The following is an 18,616-nucleotide window of genomic DNA, read 5'->3' on the forward strand; positions in this document are numbered from 1 at the left end:
AGACTATCAGAGGAGATGCCTATCACTACACCTTACTCTAGAGGCAAGGTCTGTCATTGAACCTGAAGCTCAGCTGGCGTCCGGCAAGCCCAGGGAGCCTCTGTGTCTCTGCCTCTTTCAGTGCCAGGGTTTCAGACATAACAATCATGCTTGGCTTTTTACACGGGTTCTGGGGATTTTAGCTCAGATCCTCATGCTTGAGTTGCAAGTACTCTTACCTGATGAGCCATTCCGCAATCCCAAGTTTATTTTTTATAATGTAGATAATACTTATAAATAATGAGGTTTTTCAGATGTGAAGAAATTATTTTTAGATAAGACATCTAAAATAGTAAGCTACAAAAATATTTGTCACAATAATCACTAAAAATTTTTAGGTAAAAGTCCTGGAATGATGAAATATATACTACACACTGTGCTGGATACATTTGGCCTGCTGAATCATTATAACACATACTTCCACAGCTTTCTATAATAGAGAGTGTAAAATTGTTTTGGAACATGTTAATAGCTAGTTTACATGTTGTTTGTTTATGCATAAATATATTTTGCATAACCTAAAGTAACACTTTGTGGGGAGAAGGTTTAATTTTTAAGGCCGATTTAGGTGGCAATAGTATATTCTCCCAGATCATAAATTTGTTTCTGGCTGTGATTTAGGATTCCCTTGGTCCATTTGCCTAGTGAGGGGAGGATTTATTTCATGGTACCTGAGTGTTGTAAACCAGGATTCTAAGTGAAGGGACTTCCCTGTGGTTGTGCTGTGTTCATGTAGAATTCTTGGCCAAGAGGGTGAGTAGGGGTTTAAATCCACCTGGGCCTAGCTGCATCTGCTCAGAGGCAGGGAGCCTTTTCCTGCTTTGCAAGAAAGAGTTACCAGGGAAGTGAATAGATTCCTCTTGCCAGCTGGGTGGAAACTGCCCTAGAGAAAGCTAGTTCCTGCAGTCCCACGTGTCTACCAATTTCTCAGTGTTGCGAGCACTGCATTCCCTCAGTGGTTTCTACATGGTCAGAGACTACATGTGGAATTAATAAGTGGATATTCGCTAGGGAGAAATATGGATTTTAAATGATTATGCCTGCTTAACTGTGAGAAGTGGGGAAATAAGCAGTTTCTCCATCACGTTGATGCTGTGGCTTATACTGCACGTACTGGAAGGATGCCAAATAAGGGGCAGAATGGGAAAAGGGGGAAGAAGCCTGGTAATCCTTGGGGGCCCTGCTTCTCTGCCTAAGGCAAGAGAGTAATTTAACATATATGTAGCACTAACTGAGCAAGGCACTGTTTGAAAACACCTTATATATGTTGGCTTTTAAATTTTTTAAATTATTATTATTATTAGCGTATGTGTGCACTTGTGTATGCCACATGCACATGTGGAAGTCAGAGGACAACTTTGTGGAATCAATGCTGTCTTTCCACCTTTATGTGGGTTCCAGGTATCAAACTCAGGCTGCCAGCTTGCATGGCAAGTATCTTTACCCATTGAGCCATGTCTCTAGCCTATGTGCTGACTTCGTAATCATCACAGCAATTTATGAGTTTACGAAGGAGTTGCTTTGGGCAACCTCATTTCACGGATAAGGATTCTGAAGCACAGAGAAGTTAAGGGATGTGTCTGAGACCGACCACACAGCTAGTGTGTGGAAAAGTCAGGATTCAAGCCCAGGCACTGAGGGTGAAGTGTGTGTGCTTTGCCCGGGTGCTTGGCTTCCGTGTTAGCACAGCACAGCTAAGTCCTCTTTCCCCAGAGTTGCAGCTGAGCTTTGCACCACTCTCTGATCCACTCATCACCTGGGAGCCTTTTATTTTCAAATCTGCTTCCTTATTAGCTCATGAGCTCCCTGAGGGTGGAACTGCCTCTTCCTGCTCGTGACCATCTCTCCTGTGGCAGCTTGTTTTGGATGAGATGTTCAAAGGGCAATGCCAGCATAGAATGTTCCTACCAGAGCAACACCCTGATGGAGGTGTTGGACAAGAAAATACTTGAATTTCAGCAAGCTGTGTTTTGGTAAACAGGTGTTTTGTCAATTTTTCTAGGGAGTTGAGAACAAACGTCTACTCACCCCAGAGTGGGCACCAACAACAGACCAAAGTAAAGTTTCTACCCAAGACTAGCTTAGTGAGTTTATTGGGTTTACTTATAAAGTACGAGTGCCCCCCCCCCCCACAAAGCAGGCACAGCACTTGCAAGTCTGGCATGAACGATCACTTCCCCAGAGCTGCATAGATGAAGCCATCCCTTCAGGTAACCTTCCCCCTTCTGCATACCTTATCATGCTGAAAGTGCAGCGTGGTCAGAATTAACATACAGTTGGAAGAAAGGTAGACGATGGTGTGGCTGATACCTCATGTTCTTCTTCTATGAGGGAACACCAACAGGCCTGATACTGAGAGCCTCGTGAAACTATCAGAGCTTCTCAAATGAAGATGGCAATGGCTGTTATGCCGAGAGGACAGTGGTCTACAGCAGCTGTGGCCCTGATATGTAGAATTTCAAAGGGGAGGTACCTGATGCTACAGTTAAGACCAGTGACTAGGATTGGGCTTCTGGAAGCTGGAGGAAATGAGGTAGAGTTCTCTGACAAGTTTTCGAGTGAGCAAAGCCCTACAGATACTTTAATTTGAGGGTTTCTAATCTCTAGAACTGAGAGACAACATATGGTTGTTGTTCTAAGCACCCAATGTGTGCTTTCTGTGTTCACAATCAGAAACAAATAAGTAACTTCAGCTTCATCTCAGTTGCCCACCGTGTTGATTGACCAGGGTGGGAGTGTTCTGCATTTATGGGAGAGCAGAAGATGGGGCCATTGCATGGGGCCCTAGGAGTAGAACTAAGGATGCTATTTTATTTTTTTGAGATTTTTACAATCTGGTTACTCAAAACACAGAATGAGGGAAGCTCTTGGCTGAACAAGTCCTGAGGGGGCCACTCAGTTTAGGAGTCATCCTTATAGAAGGAACACATCAGACTGGCCTAAAGTGAGGGTCCTGTTTACACATGTTCCCTGAAGTGTAGTCTGAAAACTTTCTGGTCCCACCAGTGTGTGATGCTATGACACCATTGATTCATGGGATGTCAGGCCAGTGTGATTGATCCAGTGTGATTGATGATATCTAGAAGCCAACAGCCCTGGATTTTCTATGTTCCCTCTGCCCTCATCCAGCATCTTCAGCAAAATCAGCATAACGTCACCACAGTCAATGCTGTTATTCACTGTTATGTTATACTCTATTCACAGTAGCCAAGATGTGGAAATAACCTAAGTTTCCATTGATAAATGAATGGTAAAGAAATTGTCATATGTGCATGCACATGTGCACACACATACACAGAGACACACACTGCAGTATTATTCAGTCTTAACATAGAAGACTGTCCTCCCATTTGTCCTGACATGGACGAACTTGAGTGGCATCATGCTAAATAAAATAACTCAAGCTCAGGATGACCTTGCATCATCTCCCTTACAGGAAAAATCTGAAAAATCAAACATAAAAACAGAAAGCAGCACATGGTTTTTATGGATGAGGGAGCGAGAAAATGGGGGAGATGGTGGTCTAAAGGACACAAAGAGACAGTTATGCTGGATAAAAAAGCTCAGAGACCACCTGAGGATTGTGGGATTGTAGTTAGTCATACCATATTGTATGCTGGGAATTTGTAAAGAGGGATCTCAGGTGCTTTTGCCACCTGTCTGTCACCCACACAGAGATAACTATGTGAGGAGGTGGGTTTATTAATTTGTTTGACTCATTTTACCAGGTATATCAATATACATTTATATATGTGTTTATCAATATAACATATGCTCTATTCCTGAAAAAAAATATATATGCATGTATATGAGGAAAAAAAGAAGGGAGTCAAGTGCTACCCTTAGTATTGGAAAGGGAAAGGAAAAGACTGTCCTGCCTGTGAGCTTTGCTTATTGTAGGTGGGGGATGGAAGTTTGGGAATGATATATTTCTGGGAGCCTTGGGCCAACATTTTGTACAGAGTCCAGTGTTTAGATCAGTACTGCACTGCCAGCATGAGGAACCTGGGGACTTCATCAAAGGATGAGAAGAATGGGATTATAAATGGAAAAAAAAGGGAAGGATTGATTCCCTTTGTCCTGGGATTCGCTATGAAGATACTAAATACCACTGAGTGTGAGAGTGTGTGTGTGTGTGTGTGTGTGTGTGTGTGTGTGTGTGTGACATTGATGACAGAGATTCTTTGCAAATTATGTAGTCAATGTGGAAGTCAGTATGGAGGTTCCTCAAAAGACTAAAAGTAGATCGGCTATGTGATGTAGTTAGCGATACCATTCTTTGGTACACACCAGAAGGTTCTAAGTCAACATACTACAGAGATATTTTGAAGCCATACTTCTTACTGAACTATTCACAGTAGCCAAGATATGGAATCAGCCTAGAAGTATATCAACAGATGAATGGATAATGAAAATGTGGCATATGTACACAATGAAATCTTATGCAAGCATTAAAAAATGAATTCCTGGGGCTGGAGAGATGGCTCAGGGGTTAAGAACACTGACTGTTCTTGTAGAAGACTTGGGTTCAGATCCCAGCACCCACATGACAGCTAATAACTATCTATAACTCCAGTTCCAGGGGATCCAACAGCCTCTTCTGTCCTCCAGGGGCATTGCACGACACAGGTGCACTTTTCTACATGCAGGCATAACATTCATACACATAAAAATAATAAATAAAAAATAAAAAGAAACCCTGATATTTGTAGGCAGATGAGTGCAAACGGAAATCAGTATGTTAAGTTAAAGAAGTCAGACTCAGAAAGACAAAGACAGCATGTTTTATCTTATATATGGAGCATAATTTAAAATTATTTGTGTGTGTGTTTGTGTATATTTATTTGCTCATGTTTACAAACTGCTTTTGTAGTTCATTATGATAATTTTTATCTAATGTGTCCTTTTTCATATATATGAGTGCAAACGGAAATCAGTATGTTAAGTTAAAGAAGTCAGACTCAGAAAGACAAAGACAGCATGTTTTATCTTATATATGGAGCATAATTTAAAATTATTTGTGTGTGTGTTTGTGTATATTTATTTGCTCATGTTTACAAACTGCTTTTGTAGTTCATTATGATAATTTTTATCTAATGTGTCCTTTTTCATATATATTATATTTTTACAGAAAGACTCATTGTTATTGCTAATAACACTGAGATGTTGGTGCATGCATCTCTAATCTGTATGTATCTAATTATTACTAGTCATGGTCAGTTGCACTCGGATCCTTGGCACCTGTATATGGATATAAAGTCATTGAGTAGATTTCAATGGTAATGTTCATCACCTCTACTAATAAATATATTTTGAAATATTTTATTATTTTTTTATGTGTATGAGTGTATTGCCTGCAGGTATGTAACACCGTGTTGTACAATGCCTGTGGAGGTTAGAAGGAGTCAGATCCTTTGGAACCAGAGTTATATAAATTTATTAGCATTATCCTTGAATGAAACTTGTGTGACCTTTCCAGGATTTTTAAACAATTTCTTCTTGGCTTTCTGTGTATCTGTATTCTTTCTTGTCCTTGAAGGACTTCAGAGGCCTGATAAAACTCAAATGCCTGATAAAACTAAAACTGGTTGAATGGAAGAGTAGAGGTTTAGGACAATGGATTATAAATCAGAAAAGAGTTTAGTTATTTTATATGATTAAAATAATAACTGGGGATTGAGGGGAGGAATCTGGTTTGAGGAAATGAGTCAGGTCGGGGTCTGACTCTTGCCTTGAGGACAGTGTCTGGCTCTGAGGCCAGTAGTTGATGTTTGAATGAAAGAATAGCTACCAGGGCCCATCCATTTTCAAGTTTTATCAGTCCAGGCTTTGGAATCAGACTCTAATGAGGAAAGACCTGGGACACTAAGTAGGAAGGCCTAGAAATCTCTTTGTTTTTGAGATAAGGTCTCCCTGTAGCCTCAACTGACCTGGAACTCACTTTGTAGACCACGCTAGCCTCAATGTCACAAAGATCCACCTGCCTCTGCCTCCTGAGTGCTAGGATTAAAGGTATACACCACCACACCTGGCCCAGAAACCTCTTTTTGAATGGACGGTAACTATAAAGAAGAAGCACATTATGGTTGACAAATGAGTGTAATTTTTTCTTTCCTTTCTGATTGGGGTTTAGTAAGCAAGCAAAGTCAGTTCCTGAGAAGTCTCGGGAGCTGAGGAGAGCTGGGGTGAATGTGAGAGGCACTTCCTGGCCAGAGCAAGCCAGTGGAGAGGTGAAGAGTGGAGAGTGGGCTCTGGGGAGGCCCATGATGTAGAGCAGGAAGGTCTCCATCATGGCAGAGAAAGCGAGTCCAGAGCAGTTAGACTGCATTCTAGTAGATGAGCTTGGTGATACAGGGATCAACCTGCAGTGCACTGTCCATCTCAAGGTTAAAATCTACCATGAAGTCACTAGCTAAATTGTACCCAAACGGTGCATATCATTTTAGCTGATTAATTAGATCAATAAACATTAAATGTCTGCCTTGTGCCAGATCTCCAATTCTAGGTTAATGGTAGTGAACAAGGTCTCTGAATTCCCTGACCTCAGGGTGGTTACATCCAATTGTGACAATCATGGGCAAGAAATTCCAACCCAACCTAAAGAACTTTTGTCTGCTGGAAGAGTCCCATCTTACAGTGGAAGGACATACACTGAAGGACATTTGGGGACACAAATCAGACTCTATAGATCATATTATGTATATAAGAGAGTACCTAAAATTGGGTGGGGGGAAGTGGAGGGAGGTGTGGATATGGGAGGGAATCTAAATGCCATCAAATTATATTGTATGAAAATTGCAAAAATTCAATAAAAAAATGTTTAGAAATCCAAATAGTGATGCCCGCTGAGAAGGAAGAGTAGCTGGATAGAAGGGTACAAACAGGTAAAAGGACAGTGTGCCTAATTCTTTAAATTGGAATTGTTAAGGGAAGTATCTGTAAAAAGACTGAAGTCCGAGTTCAGTGTGTTCCTGGGAGTAAGAGCAGATGTGTGAAGGCCCTGAGGCAGCAGCAACTTCTGAGCCATTGAAGAGACAGCAAGTGAGTCAGTGTTGGAGAAAGGAGGTAGGGGAGGTAACAGTCGTTCATGTAAAACTTTTGAGCAGACCGAAGAGATGGGATTCGGGGTGCATGGTGAGCCCTTTGGAGCACAGATGGTTTCTTCATCGCTACAGAAGGCAGGTGCCTTGACTCAGCACAGATACAAGGAAATTGTGGGTTAGAATATGAGCAAGCTAAACAAATTCATAAGGTGAGATGAAAGGGAAACAGAATCAGGGATCAGGGAGAACGTGAGCAATAATTTCAAGGAGAGCGAGAGGGAAGATAGGAAAAAAAATCCCTCAGTGTAGACAGTTTCTCAGCTGTTTGAGGACACATGAGAAGTCTGATGAACCTTTGTGTATCTGGCTGGGTCAGAATTGTAGGCAGGTGGTGTGTAGTCATAGAATAGATGTTGTCTGGCTAAGCCCAGTATGTGAGTCAAGCCTAGATGGCTTTTCTGTCATCCTATTCTTCTCCAGTGCCTATCTTGTCTCATTCCTCTCTTGGCTGTGCCACTTGGACAGATGGCTTCATCTTGTGTCCCTGACTCCCTAATGATTATCCGTATCCCCTGGATTTACCATGGGAATGAAGAATCCACACATGTCAAATACAAGGTGTCAGAACCTGGCAGGTAGATGTCTCCTCTCACCTTCACTGTCACCACAGTCACCAGACTTCACCACGATGCACCTGTGTGTCAGTCGCTGTTGTTGCTACACTTCCAACACTCATAGCTGACCCTGCCTCCTACCAGAGATGTTGATTCTGTAAGGCCAGGGAAAGGCCCATGTATCTGTTAAACTGAATTTTTGTGATTTTCATGTAATATAATTTGATGGTATTTAGATCCCTTTCCCTATCTGAACCTCTCCTTATGGGCCTCTCTTGCCCAATATAATATATATATATACACATATATATATATATATATATATATAAAATAAAGCTTCTTGAGTCCAACTTGTGTCTCCAAATGTCCTTCATTGTGGGTCTATCTACTGGAGCCTGGTTAACCTAACAAGCATTCCATACTTGAAAGAGACTGTTTCTATTCCTCCCAGCAGCCATCTGTTGCCACAATTTCCTTAGGAGGGATTAAAAATTCTTACCTACTTCCTCATGTCTATGCTGGAATTTTTTCTGGTTTGAGCTTGTAAGGGACTTTTGCATGCTGTCGCCATTGCTATGAGTTCATATGAGTAACTGACATCTCAAGGAAGAAAGGGTTTTGGTTTATAGTTTGAGAGTCCAGTCCATCATGGTGGGGAAGGCTTGACGGCAGGAGTGTGAGGTGGCTGGCCACATTGCATCCAGTCAGGAAGCAGGGAGAGATGCATGCTGGTGCTTAAATTGCTTTCTCCTTTTGTTATTCAGTTCAGAACCCCAGCCTATGGAATGGTACAGACCACATTTAGAGTGGGCCTTCCCACCTATTGTGTGACACTTTTCCAGGGTAGATGAGACACAAACGTCTAAGTTTATTGAGGTTACTTACAGGAGGACCAGGAGCAACTCACTACAACAATGAAAACCCCAGCATGGGAGACAGTTCACAAAAGCTGGAACCCTGGAGCTCACTGCATGACTTTCTGGGAGCTCAGCAGGTCAGAAAGTCTGCTCTGCTCTGGGCAGCTTGGCTGTGTCTCAGCCTCTTTCAGGTAGCTGGGCAGGCTAGAGTCTCCTCAGTAGTCCTTGGGGGAAGGAGGGGCTTTGCGTACCTGCTTAGTTTCAGGGACTCCCTGAGACTTCTGAATTATTTACTTACTGAGTCTTAATGAGCCTACCTTTAGAACTTCTTGAGTCTTAACAAACTTTGAAGGAAATTGATATACAATACCACCCTAATTAATCCAGTCTAGAAACTCCTTCACAGACATGCCCGGAAGTCTGTCTCCTAGGTTATTCTAGATTCTGTCCAGTTGACAATGAGCCCATCACAGGGATTTACCTTGTTCCCAGCTCTTGTGTTCCTTGCTTTCTCTTTGCTTTCTGGTCACTATGTGGTGAACAGGTTTGCTGTGCTTACATGCTCTGCCCTGATGTTCAGCCTTGTCTCAGGCCTAAAGTGATGGGACCAGGAGGCCATGGATGGAAGCCTCTGAAACTGTGAGCCACAACAACCTTTTTTCCTATAAGTTGATTTCCTCAGGTATTTTGTCATAGCTACAGAAAGCTGACTAATATATCATCTATTTTACTCCAAAATGTATACCTTTGAAATGAGTTAGAAAGATCCATGTCCCTACCTCTACCTGGAATTTGGGCTAGATGAACAGTTTTTGAATTACAATTTTGCACAGATTTGGGGGTTTTTTTGCACAGATTTGTTTATCTTTTAAATGTAATATTTTTATTCTTTGAGAATTTCATACATGAACCCAATGTATTTTTAATATGTTCACCACTCACTCCCCAACTTCCCCAACTCCTTGTCTAATGTTCTTTTTTCTTAATCTCTAGAAGTTCAGTTAGGTGTTTTACATTTCCTGTAGGGCTCAGGTGAAGGCACACTGGGGCTGTAGATGAGTAATAGAAAAATGATGGAAAATCTCTTGATGTCCGGGAATGGGAAAGCTTGAACATCAGGGCCTGGTTGCCCAGGGCCATGTGTATGGTCAAGACCTTAGCTGGCCATCAAGGGAGGTGGGAAGTCTATTCTTAAGAATCAGTTCTCCCAAGACTAGAAACTGCAAATGACAGAAATGTCCCCTGTCCCCATCATTAAGTCTAACACAGAGGCAAAGCCACTGCCATATATAGCTTAGAACCTTGGGGGAGGTGGTTGTAAGGGATGCAGCCGCTCAGAGAAGGCTGAAACTGTGGCCTCCACCTTCCAATTTGCTCTACCATCAGCCCACCACCGAAGGAATGTGGAATCATGGCTCAGGGTTGGGAATCACAGCTCCAGGCTCACAGAACGGGCTACAACTCTGGCTCATGGGAGGGAACCTCAGCACCAGCTCATAGGAGGGGATCACAACTCCAGGTTCATACAAGAGGACCTTAACTCTGGTTCACAGTAGGAGACCATAGCTCTAGCTCACAGGAAGGGACCACACCTGTAGGTTCACAAGAGGGGACAACCACTGTAGGTTCAAAAGAGGAGGCCACAATTCTAGCTTGTGCATAGACGGGAACCACAGTTTTGGCTTGTAGAAGGGGACCATAGTTCTAGCTCATGGGAGGAGACCACAACTCTGGCTCACAAGAGAGGAATTGTTTATTTTTCTTAAAATTCTTTTTGAATACTTGGAATGAGCTTTAAGTCCCTTGTTTTTTTCCCTTACTCAAATCTCTATAACCAGGAGTTGGGCAGAGTAGGGATATGATGTCCCAGTGCCTGGTACTGTGAAACGTGTCAGAGTCACAGTGCTGTGTACTCTGTGTGCTGTGTAATCATCACTCAGCCCACTATGCAAGTGTTCAGGAAGTGTACAAAGTACTTGTCCTAATCGCTGTAAGCACACCTATGTGCTTTGGTGCCTCTCAAAGGGAACAGGATCTTTGCAGAGAGGCAGCCTCAGGTTTGAGATTGGCACACAGTGCGCAGTATATACATGTAAGAAATTGTCAAAGAACTACTTAAAATGTAAAAGAATGGGAGGAACCAGCAGAGACTAGATTTTTCTATCCTTCTGAAGAAGTGGCAGTTACACCTGAGTCCCTGGGTGAACGCTAGCTTATCCCCTGTGTATTGCCAACACTGGGGTGTGACACTGTTTAGGTTGAACATTCCTCACTCCTTTTTTGTGTACTTTTTTTGATTTGTAGATCTTAGATTTTATTTTTTTAAATTTTTTTATTGAGTTTTCATGCATTTCACATAATACATCTTAATCAAATTTAGACCCTTTTCCCCCCCCTCCCTCCTCACCCACCCCATATCCCATACCAAATTTCAGACAGTCTGTCATGTATGTTAAGTCCTATCTAGTCAAGCTTTTTGTACCCAGATGTCTCTCGGTGCAAGTTCATCTACTGGAGTCTAGTCAACCCATCTAGAGTCACTTCCTTAAGGAAGATCCACTCTCCCTCACTCCATAGTAATCAGCTGCCAATAGTTCCTTGGCTAGGGTTGGGGCTTGCTGCCCATTTCCCCCATTCTATGTTGGTTTTTTGTCTGATTGAGTCAGCATGAATCTTGTACATGCTGTCATTATTGTTGCAAGTTCATGAGCAAGTTCCCAGACGCCTGAAAGCCTCTGTTTCTTTATGTTCATGCACCAACCTGGCTCTTACAATCTTTCTGCCCCCTCTTCTGCAATGGTCCCTGAGCCATGGGCCTCATTCCTTTCTCTCTAGTCCCTTCCATTACATTTTTCTACTTCCCACATTACTAGGCACCACACATTCAGAGTGAGTGCTTTGTCCTGTCAGTCTGGTTGCTACTGAATAGTTCCTGGTACAGAGGAGATGGTCAGTACAGATTTGCCACATACATTGATAAGTGATCATTCTCTGTCCCTCTTCCTCTTTATCTGACTTCTGTTAGCTTTATTTATGGCTATTTAAAAATATTGGAGTTCAGATGCAGAGATGGATGATGGATTACTTATAGTCTTCAGCTTATGACATGCTCTTATGGTCCTTGTATGGCCTGCGGTGTGTGTTTTATAGTGTACTTGCTACCAAAACTGAAAAGTAGAGCCTCAGTGCTAACCCGAGTGCAAGCATATGTCCCTTGTTCCCTCTGTCTCCCAAAATATGAGAGCATCATTCTGATTCCCTTATTAACTAGGAACAAACAGTCGCATACTATATGAAAACATTTTATTCATATTTGAATACATATCAGAATCAAACTTATCTTTGAACATTTAAGAGTTGTCTAGGGAGCTGGAGAGGTGGCTCAATGGTTAAGAGCATTAGCTGCTCTTGCAGAGGACTCAGGTTCAGTTCCCAGCACACACATGGTAGCTAACAGCCACCTGCAACTCTACTTCAAGGTGATCTGATGTCTTCTTTGGCTTCTCTGGTCATTGCATGCACATAGTACACTTACATGCAGGCAAAACATTCATACACATAAAATAAAAATGATGAAAAATTATCTAAAGCACCGTGTGTGTGTGTGTGTGTGTGTGTGTGTGTGTTCAACTGGTAGAAAAAGGCATGAAAGACAGGTGCAAAAATAAATCCTCTTTTGCAACCCAGAACTCTTTATTCAGTATGGGTTTTGATGCATATGAGAAGGAAAATAACACTGGCAAGGTAGACCCAGGCTGGTCACCCACAAAAGTTAGTGGAGCCATGTGGGCCTGGTTGCCCATGTGCACCAGTGGGGCAGAGCTGACCTGGCCTGTCCACCCATGTACCCTGGTGGTACCCATGGGCAGTCGACCATCAGACCATCATCATCACCCAGTGGCTGTCAAGACCTGGCTGTAGTCTTCAACATCATTAGGGTCTGAGCAGTCTAAAGATTTCAGAAAATAAACTAGAGGACACTGGTGTAAAGCTTTCCTTTGAAGCTGTGAAACATCCCAACTGCACTCAGAGAATCTTGAATTAGAGGCCAGTGAGCTAACTGTTGCCTGCTGTGAGGACCTGGGTTTTTCTTTTACCCGCAGTAAAACCCTGTGGGGAATCAACCTGTTGAGAACGCCTTGGTTCACAGTGGAGTCATTGTGCTGAGTGAGGCCTGGAAACAGCCAAACAGCCAAACACCCATGTAAGGGCTGTGAACAACTAATTTGATAAGGAAAACCAAGTGTTTCTGAGAAAAAGAGAAATCCCTACTTGACATTCCTATGCAGTGTGTAAGCGAAACAGAAATTGAGAGTGAAAATCTCATTCCAAGAAACCAGGGTGTATTCTGACCCAAAACCTCATACAAAGGAAAAGGAGTGGGTTCTTACTTTGGCACACCTCTGTGTAAGAATTAGACAACACTGAAGTTGGGGGTGTAGGGTGTCGGGGGCAATAGGGTATGGGTGGAGGTTGGGGAGGAGGTCTGAATAGAATGAAAACTCATTGTATAAAATTCTTGAATCAATAAAATTTCTCTTAAACAAAAATAATAGACTTAAAAATGAAAGAAAATATATCATCTAGGATGCTGTCAGGAGCAGAGGTCGTCCTTTGCCACAGCATACTTCCGAGGAGGCTGTGGGTGTAAGTTTGCTCTTTTGTTCCCTCTTCTACCTATGCTCCCGGATAACTTAGTTTGTGAGTAGAGCAGTTCAGTCTGTGAGGTCCATCTCTGGGGCGAGAGGCATGATCCTTTGATCCAGTTAAATTATATCCAAACACAAAAGGAAGACTGAGGTTCAACTTTTTGGGTAGTAAATAGCTGTAAATTCTGCACTTCAAAGGACAAAGCAAAACAAAAACCAGAATCAAAACAATCTGCCTGCCAAAAAGAATAAGTCAGAGATGATAATAACAGGCATCACTCGAGGTAAAAATAGAGTCCAATTTTCTGACTAAATTAATTACTTCTCCTCACTTGCTTTGGTATTCACAGCCAGCCTCATCTCTCCTTATGAAGTTTTTCTTTCAACACTGAGGTCAGACTGGACCAACTGCCCTGTCTTTGCTCATGTTTGTGGCTAAAGGCCATTATCAAAGTCCTCTCCGCCCTCACAGGCAGCCCAAGTGCTGTCTCTTCCACTGTGGACTGCCCTCTGCCTTTGACCTCAGCATCCTGTACTCTTGCTGTATCTGACTCTTCTCTGATGGTTTGAATACTTAGTCCTTCCACAGGGATTGTGGCTTGGGATCCTCTCTACACCCCAGAGTCTCACACATAATTGTAAACACAAGGACTTAGAGAGTTAAGTGGATTTGTTGATGAGAAAATAGCTTTGCATCTCCCATGTAGCAGGCTCTTTCTAAAGTATTGCATGGGACAAGAAAAACGGAGCCATAAAACATGAAGAAACCTAGTAATTAGAGCTATAGACAAGGGACATAGTTTCCGACCAAGTGAAGATGAGGAAGTTGATGCAGTTCAATAGCTGACATCTCTACGCTAATATAAAGCAGTATTTGTTTGCCTGCTTCTTTTGCTAAACAGATAAGACAAAAATTACTTGAAAAATTTAAAGACTTTTTTTTTCCTGTAGGGCCAGTTCTGTGACTATTGCAATTCTGAGGACCCCAGGAAAGCACATCCAGCCACCCATGCGATTGATGGATCTGAACGTTGGTGGCAAAGCCCTCCTCTCTCCTCAGGCACACAGTACAACCAAGTCAACCTCACTTTGGATCTGGGTCAGGTGAGTTTTGATTTCTGTTGGAATTGGAACATTGGTTTGGATCTCTTTTTTTTTGCGGTGATTTCTGACATAACAACATTATCAAAAATAAACTTCAGTGGCATTAATATCAGCTTCCTTTAAAACTAGAACAGTGCCATTCACAGAACAGATCCCCATTGGCTGTTAAATGGGTTTAAAATAAATGTATAGGAGCTAGAGAAGTGGCTCAGGCAGTAAAGGACTTGCAGCACAAACATGAGGCTCTGAGTTTGCTCCCCTGGAGGCTATATAAAATGGTGGCATGCTGGTATGGTGGCAAGCTATAATCCTAGTGCTGTCCAGAGACAGGAGGGTTTACTGGACAGCCATTTGAGTTGAATCAGTGAGCTCTAGGTTCAATGAGAGACCCTATCTCAAAAAGTAAGGTAGAGGGGCTGGAAAGGTTCAGAGCTGAGCGATTAAGAGCACTTGCTGTTCTTCTAGAGGCCCTGAGTTCAGATTCCAGCACCTACACGGTGGCTAACAACTGCCTGTAACTCCAGTTCCAGAGTATTCAATGCCCTCTTCTGGCCTCCACAGGCACTGCACACACGTGGTGTACTTATACACATGCAGGCAGAGCATTCACACACGTAAGATAAAAATAATAAAATACTGGGGCTGGAGAGATGACTCAGCGGTTAAGAACACTGTTCTTGCAGAAGACCTGGGTTCGAATCTCAGCACCCACATGGTAGCTAACAACTGTCTGTAACTTCAGTTCCAGGGGATCCAACAGCCTCTTCTATCTTCCATGGGCATTGTACGACACGGGTGCACTTACCTACATGCAGGCAATACACCATACACATAAAATAATAATAAATAAAATATTAAAAAATAAAAAAGTAAAACAAAATACAAAAAATAAGGTGGAAGGTGATAGAGGAAGACACCCAGTGCCAACCTCTGACCTCCATATGCAAGAGCAAACGTGTGCATGCACACCCTTACATATACACGTGTATACATGCACATGAGCACACACAAATATATAGTAGTAGATGGTTTCATTGTAAAAAACATTATTATTATTTTCATTTGTGGCATAGTACAAAAATAAATTTATTGTTTTCAGCTTTTTAAGTGTAGTGTTCAGTGGCATTAAATTCATTGATGTTGTACAAATACATCTACCTTGAAAACTTTCTGTCTTTTTGTTTTGTACGATGGAAAGTCTATACCTGTTCAACTCCACTCCCTTCTACCCTTCAGTCCTGGCAACCACTGCAGTATTTTCTGTGACCTGATGTCTCTAGGATTATATTTGCCTTTTTGTGGCTAGCTTATTTGGTTTAAGCTAAGATTTCAAGATTTCTAACTTTGTAGTGTGTATCAGTGTTTCCTTCCTTTTTCAGGCTGACTAACACTGCATTGTATGCATACCTCATGTTTTGTGTATCCATCCATCCACTGGTGGACATTTGGATTGCTTCCAGCTTTGGGCCATTGTGACTAATGCTGCCAAGCACATGGGTGTGGTAAAGATATTTTTATAGCTTTCTTTTTCCTGAAAATCCTGATTCACTGAATACTGACTACCGTACTTTGGGGTCTTATTTGGCCAACTGGCCCACAGGGACCAGGCTTGAGGTCTTATCCTGTGGAGGCTATAAAGGCTCCAGGATGGCTGCCCCTGGTGCACATACCATATGATCAATTCCCTTGTCCTTAAGAATAGGCAGCATTGTGAATACAATAGCTGCTACTTCAGTAATTATGTGGCCTTGTATGACAAAGATGAAGGGATTCTGGGAATGCATGTAAGGTCCCAAGTCAGTTAAATCAAAGGGAGATGAATAACCTGGGTATGTCCGTCCTGATTAGAACTTTGTAAAGGGACTGCATCCCCCAAGGAAAAGATTTGACCCACGAGAGCCTCTCCTGCTGGCCTTAAAGGGGAAAGCTGTCAAGTTGTGAACTTTTCCTGGAGAAAGTCATGAGGCAAGGATCTGAGAGTAAGTTCCAAAAGCCCAGGGTGGCTTCCAGCCCACAGTCCTACAACCACAAGGAACTGAGTGATGCCAACAACATGGAGAAACTTGGAAGCAGGTATGTCAGCTATCCAGCTGGCATCTTGACTGCAGCTCTTATCTTGGGTTATGAGCTTGGCTGTACTGTGCCTGACTCAGCCTAGAGAACGTTGAGATAATAAATATGTGTTGTTTTAAGCCACTCCATTTGCAGTACTTTGTTATGCATGGATGAAAATGAAAACAGCTTACTCTCCCATTCAGAGGAGGGAGTACCTCCCACCTATTTTATGTTATTCCTCCAAAACAGATTTATTAAGTTTATGCAGTGCCCTTCTGTGTCCCAGGCACTGCAGTAGGCATTTGAGATAGAGCACAGCTAATAAAAATATAAATAAAAACCCATATAGTACGCTGTAAAGATCTATAGAGGAACAAGAAGATGGAGTGGATTATAGACATCCTGAGTGTTGGGGAAATTGTAGTTGGCAGCTTTGCTTTGGGTGTTTCGAACAGGGCTTATTGAGGACGTAAGACTGATGCAGAGTCTTGGGGCATAGGAAGGACTTTGTCATGCAGATGTCTGTCACCCAGACAGAAGGAACAGCCCTACAAAATCCCCAAATAGAGCTTATATGGAAACTCTGAGGAGCAGCACCAAGGCCGGAGCAGCTGGGGCTGAATAGAGAATGAGCTGGGGAGGAAGAGGTCAGAGAGCACAAGCAGAGCCCCACAAGCCGTTGGAAGGACTTTGGCTCATTTTACGGTTTTAAACCCAGGACTGACAGAATCTGATTTGTACTTTAAAATGGTTTCTTTGGGGACCCTGGGACTCTCCAACATTAGGAAGTCAGAGAGGAGGAAAGGAATTGGTAAAGAATACTGGCTTGAGCCAACAATCGATGAAGACAAACCCTAGAGTGTGGTACCCTGAAAGAAAAAGTAGAAAAGGAACAAGTCAATAATATGAGAGGTCCAATAAAAATACATGGGAAAGGGGTTGAAGAGATGGTTCAGTGGTTAAAATCTCCTCTTGTTCTTCCAGAGGACTCAAGTTCAGGTCACAGCACACATAGCGGGTTGCTTACAACTACCTGTAACTCCAGCTCCAGGGTATCTGACACCCTCTTTTGGTCTCTGTGGGTACCTGCTTACATACAAAAATAAAAAAAATTTTAAATCTTTAACCCCACCCCCAACTCTTAAACAACAACCCATGCACAGGGAAAAGAGCTACATACAGAAAGTATTCCAAAGAAGATAAGCAGATGGCCCATAGTACATGGAAAGAGGCTCATGATCATTAGCCAGCAGGGAACTACAAATCAAACCCATAAGTGGTTAGCACTTTATACCCACCTGGGTGATTATAATAAAAATACCAATAGCAGCTGTTGATGAGGCTGTGGAGAAGCTGAAACCTCAGACATTGTTGGTGGAAGTACAAAATGGTGTGGCTGCTTTGGAGCACAGTTTGAGATTTTCCCACCAAGTTAAACCACATGCTCTACTGGGTCTCTCTCCTGGTTATGTACCTGAGGGAAATGAACTCACACCCCGCAGAAAACCTGGTTAGTGAATAGTCACTCTAGCATCATTCATAATAACTAAGAAGTGGAAGTAGCTCAGAGGTGTGTCACCTAATGAATGGATAAACCAAACATAGCATATCTGTGTGATGGATACCATCCAACAATAAAAATATATGAGATTTTGATGAAGGCTACATGAGCGAATCTTGAAAGCATCATGTATGTGAAAGAAACTAGCCATAAGAGGCCATATGTCATATAATTCCATTTGTGTGAAGTGTCCAGACAGGCAGATATATATAGAGAAAACTAGTGTAGTGCCTGCCCGAGTTGGGGTTTTGGAGGTCATTGGGGTATGACTACTAATAAGTAGATTTTTTTTTGGTCTTTTTGAGACAGGGTCTCCCAGTAGCCCCAGCTGGCCTGGAACTCACTGTGAAGACCAGGTTGACCTCAAACTCACAGAGATCCACCTGCCTCTGCCTCCCAAGTGCTGGGATTAAAGGCATGCACCACCACACCCGACCAATAAGTACATTTTTTATGGGGAGTGGTAATGAAGTGCTCTAAAACCGATTATGATGGTGGATGGACAGCTTTGTGGATGAAGCAAAAACTATTGATATACTTTTTGTATACTTCAGTTGGGTAAATTGTGAATTATATGTCATAGGACCACTAAAACAAGAATTCGCTAAAAGTATTTCAAGGGGAAAAAAAGTGAGAGAGGATAACTATTGCCAAATACAGTTCATAAGTCAAATTACATGGGACTAGACTAATA

At 42.4% G+C, this 18,616-nt stretch overlaps 1 protein-coding gene and 1 non-coding gene across 2 annotated transcripts in view; both read left to right on the plus strand.

Moving 5' to 3' along the window:
* Lama3 (laminin subunit alpha 3) overlaps positions 1–18,616 on the plus strand; it is a 265,360-nt gene that overhangs the window by 15,046 nt on the left and 231,698 nt on the right. The window contains exon 2 of the mRNA XM_008847651.3: positions 14,154–14,306. Within this exon, the coding sequence (XP_008845873.1) occupies positions 14,154–14,306 (153 nt within the window). The remainder of the gene's footprint in view (positions 1–14,153; positions 14,307–18,616) is intronic.
* On the plus strand, positions 12,159–12,286 carry LOC115072814. The gene has a single exon (XR_003851833.1). It is a non-coding gene; the product is annotated as a small nucleolar RNA SNORA40 (small nucleolar RNA).

Source organism: Nannospalax galili, unplaced genomic scaffold (assembly GCF_000622305.1).
Source record: "Nannospalax galili isolate Female #2095 unplaced genomic scaffold, S.galili_v1.0 scaffold162, whole genome shotgun sequence".
Taxonomy (NCBI): domain Eukaryota; kingdom Metazoa; phylum Chordata; class Mammalia; order Rodentia; family Spalacidae; genus Nannospalax; species Nannospalax galili.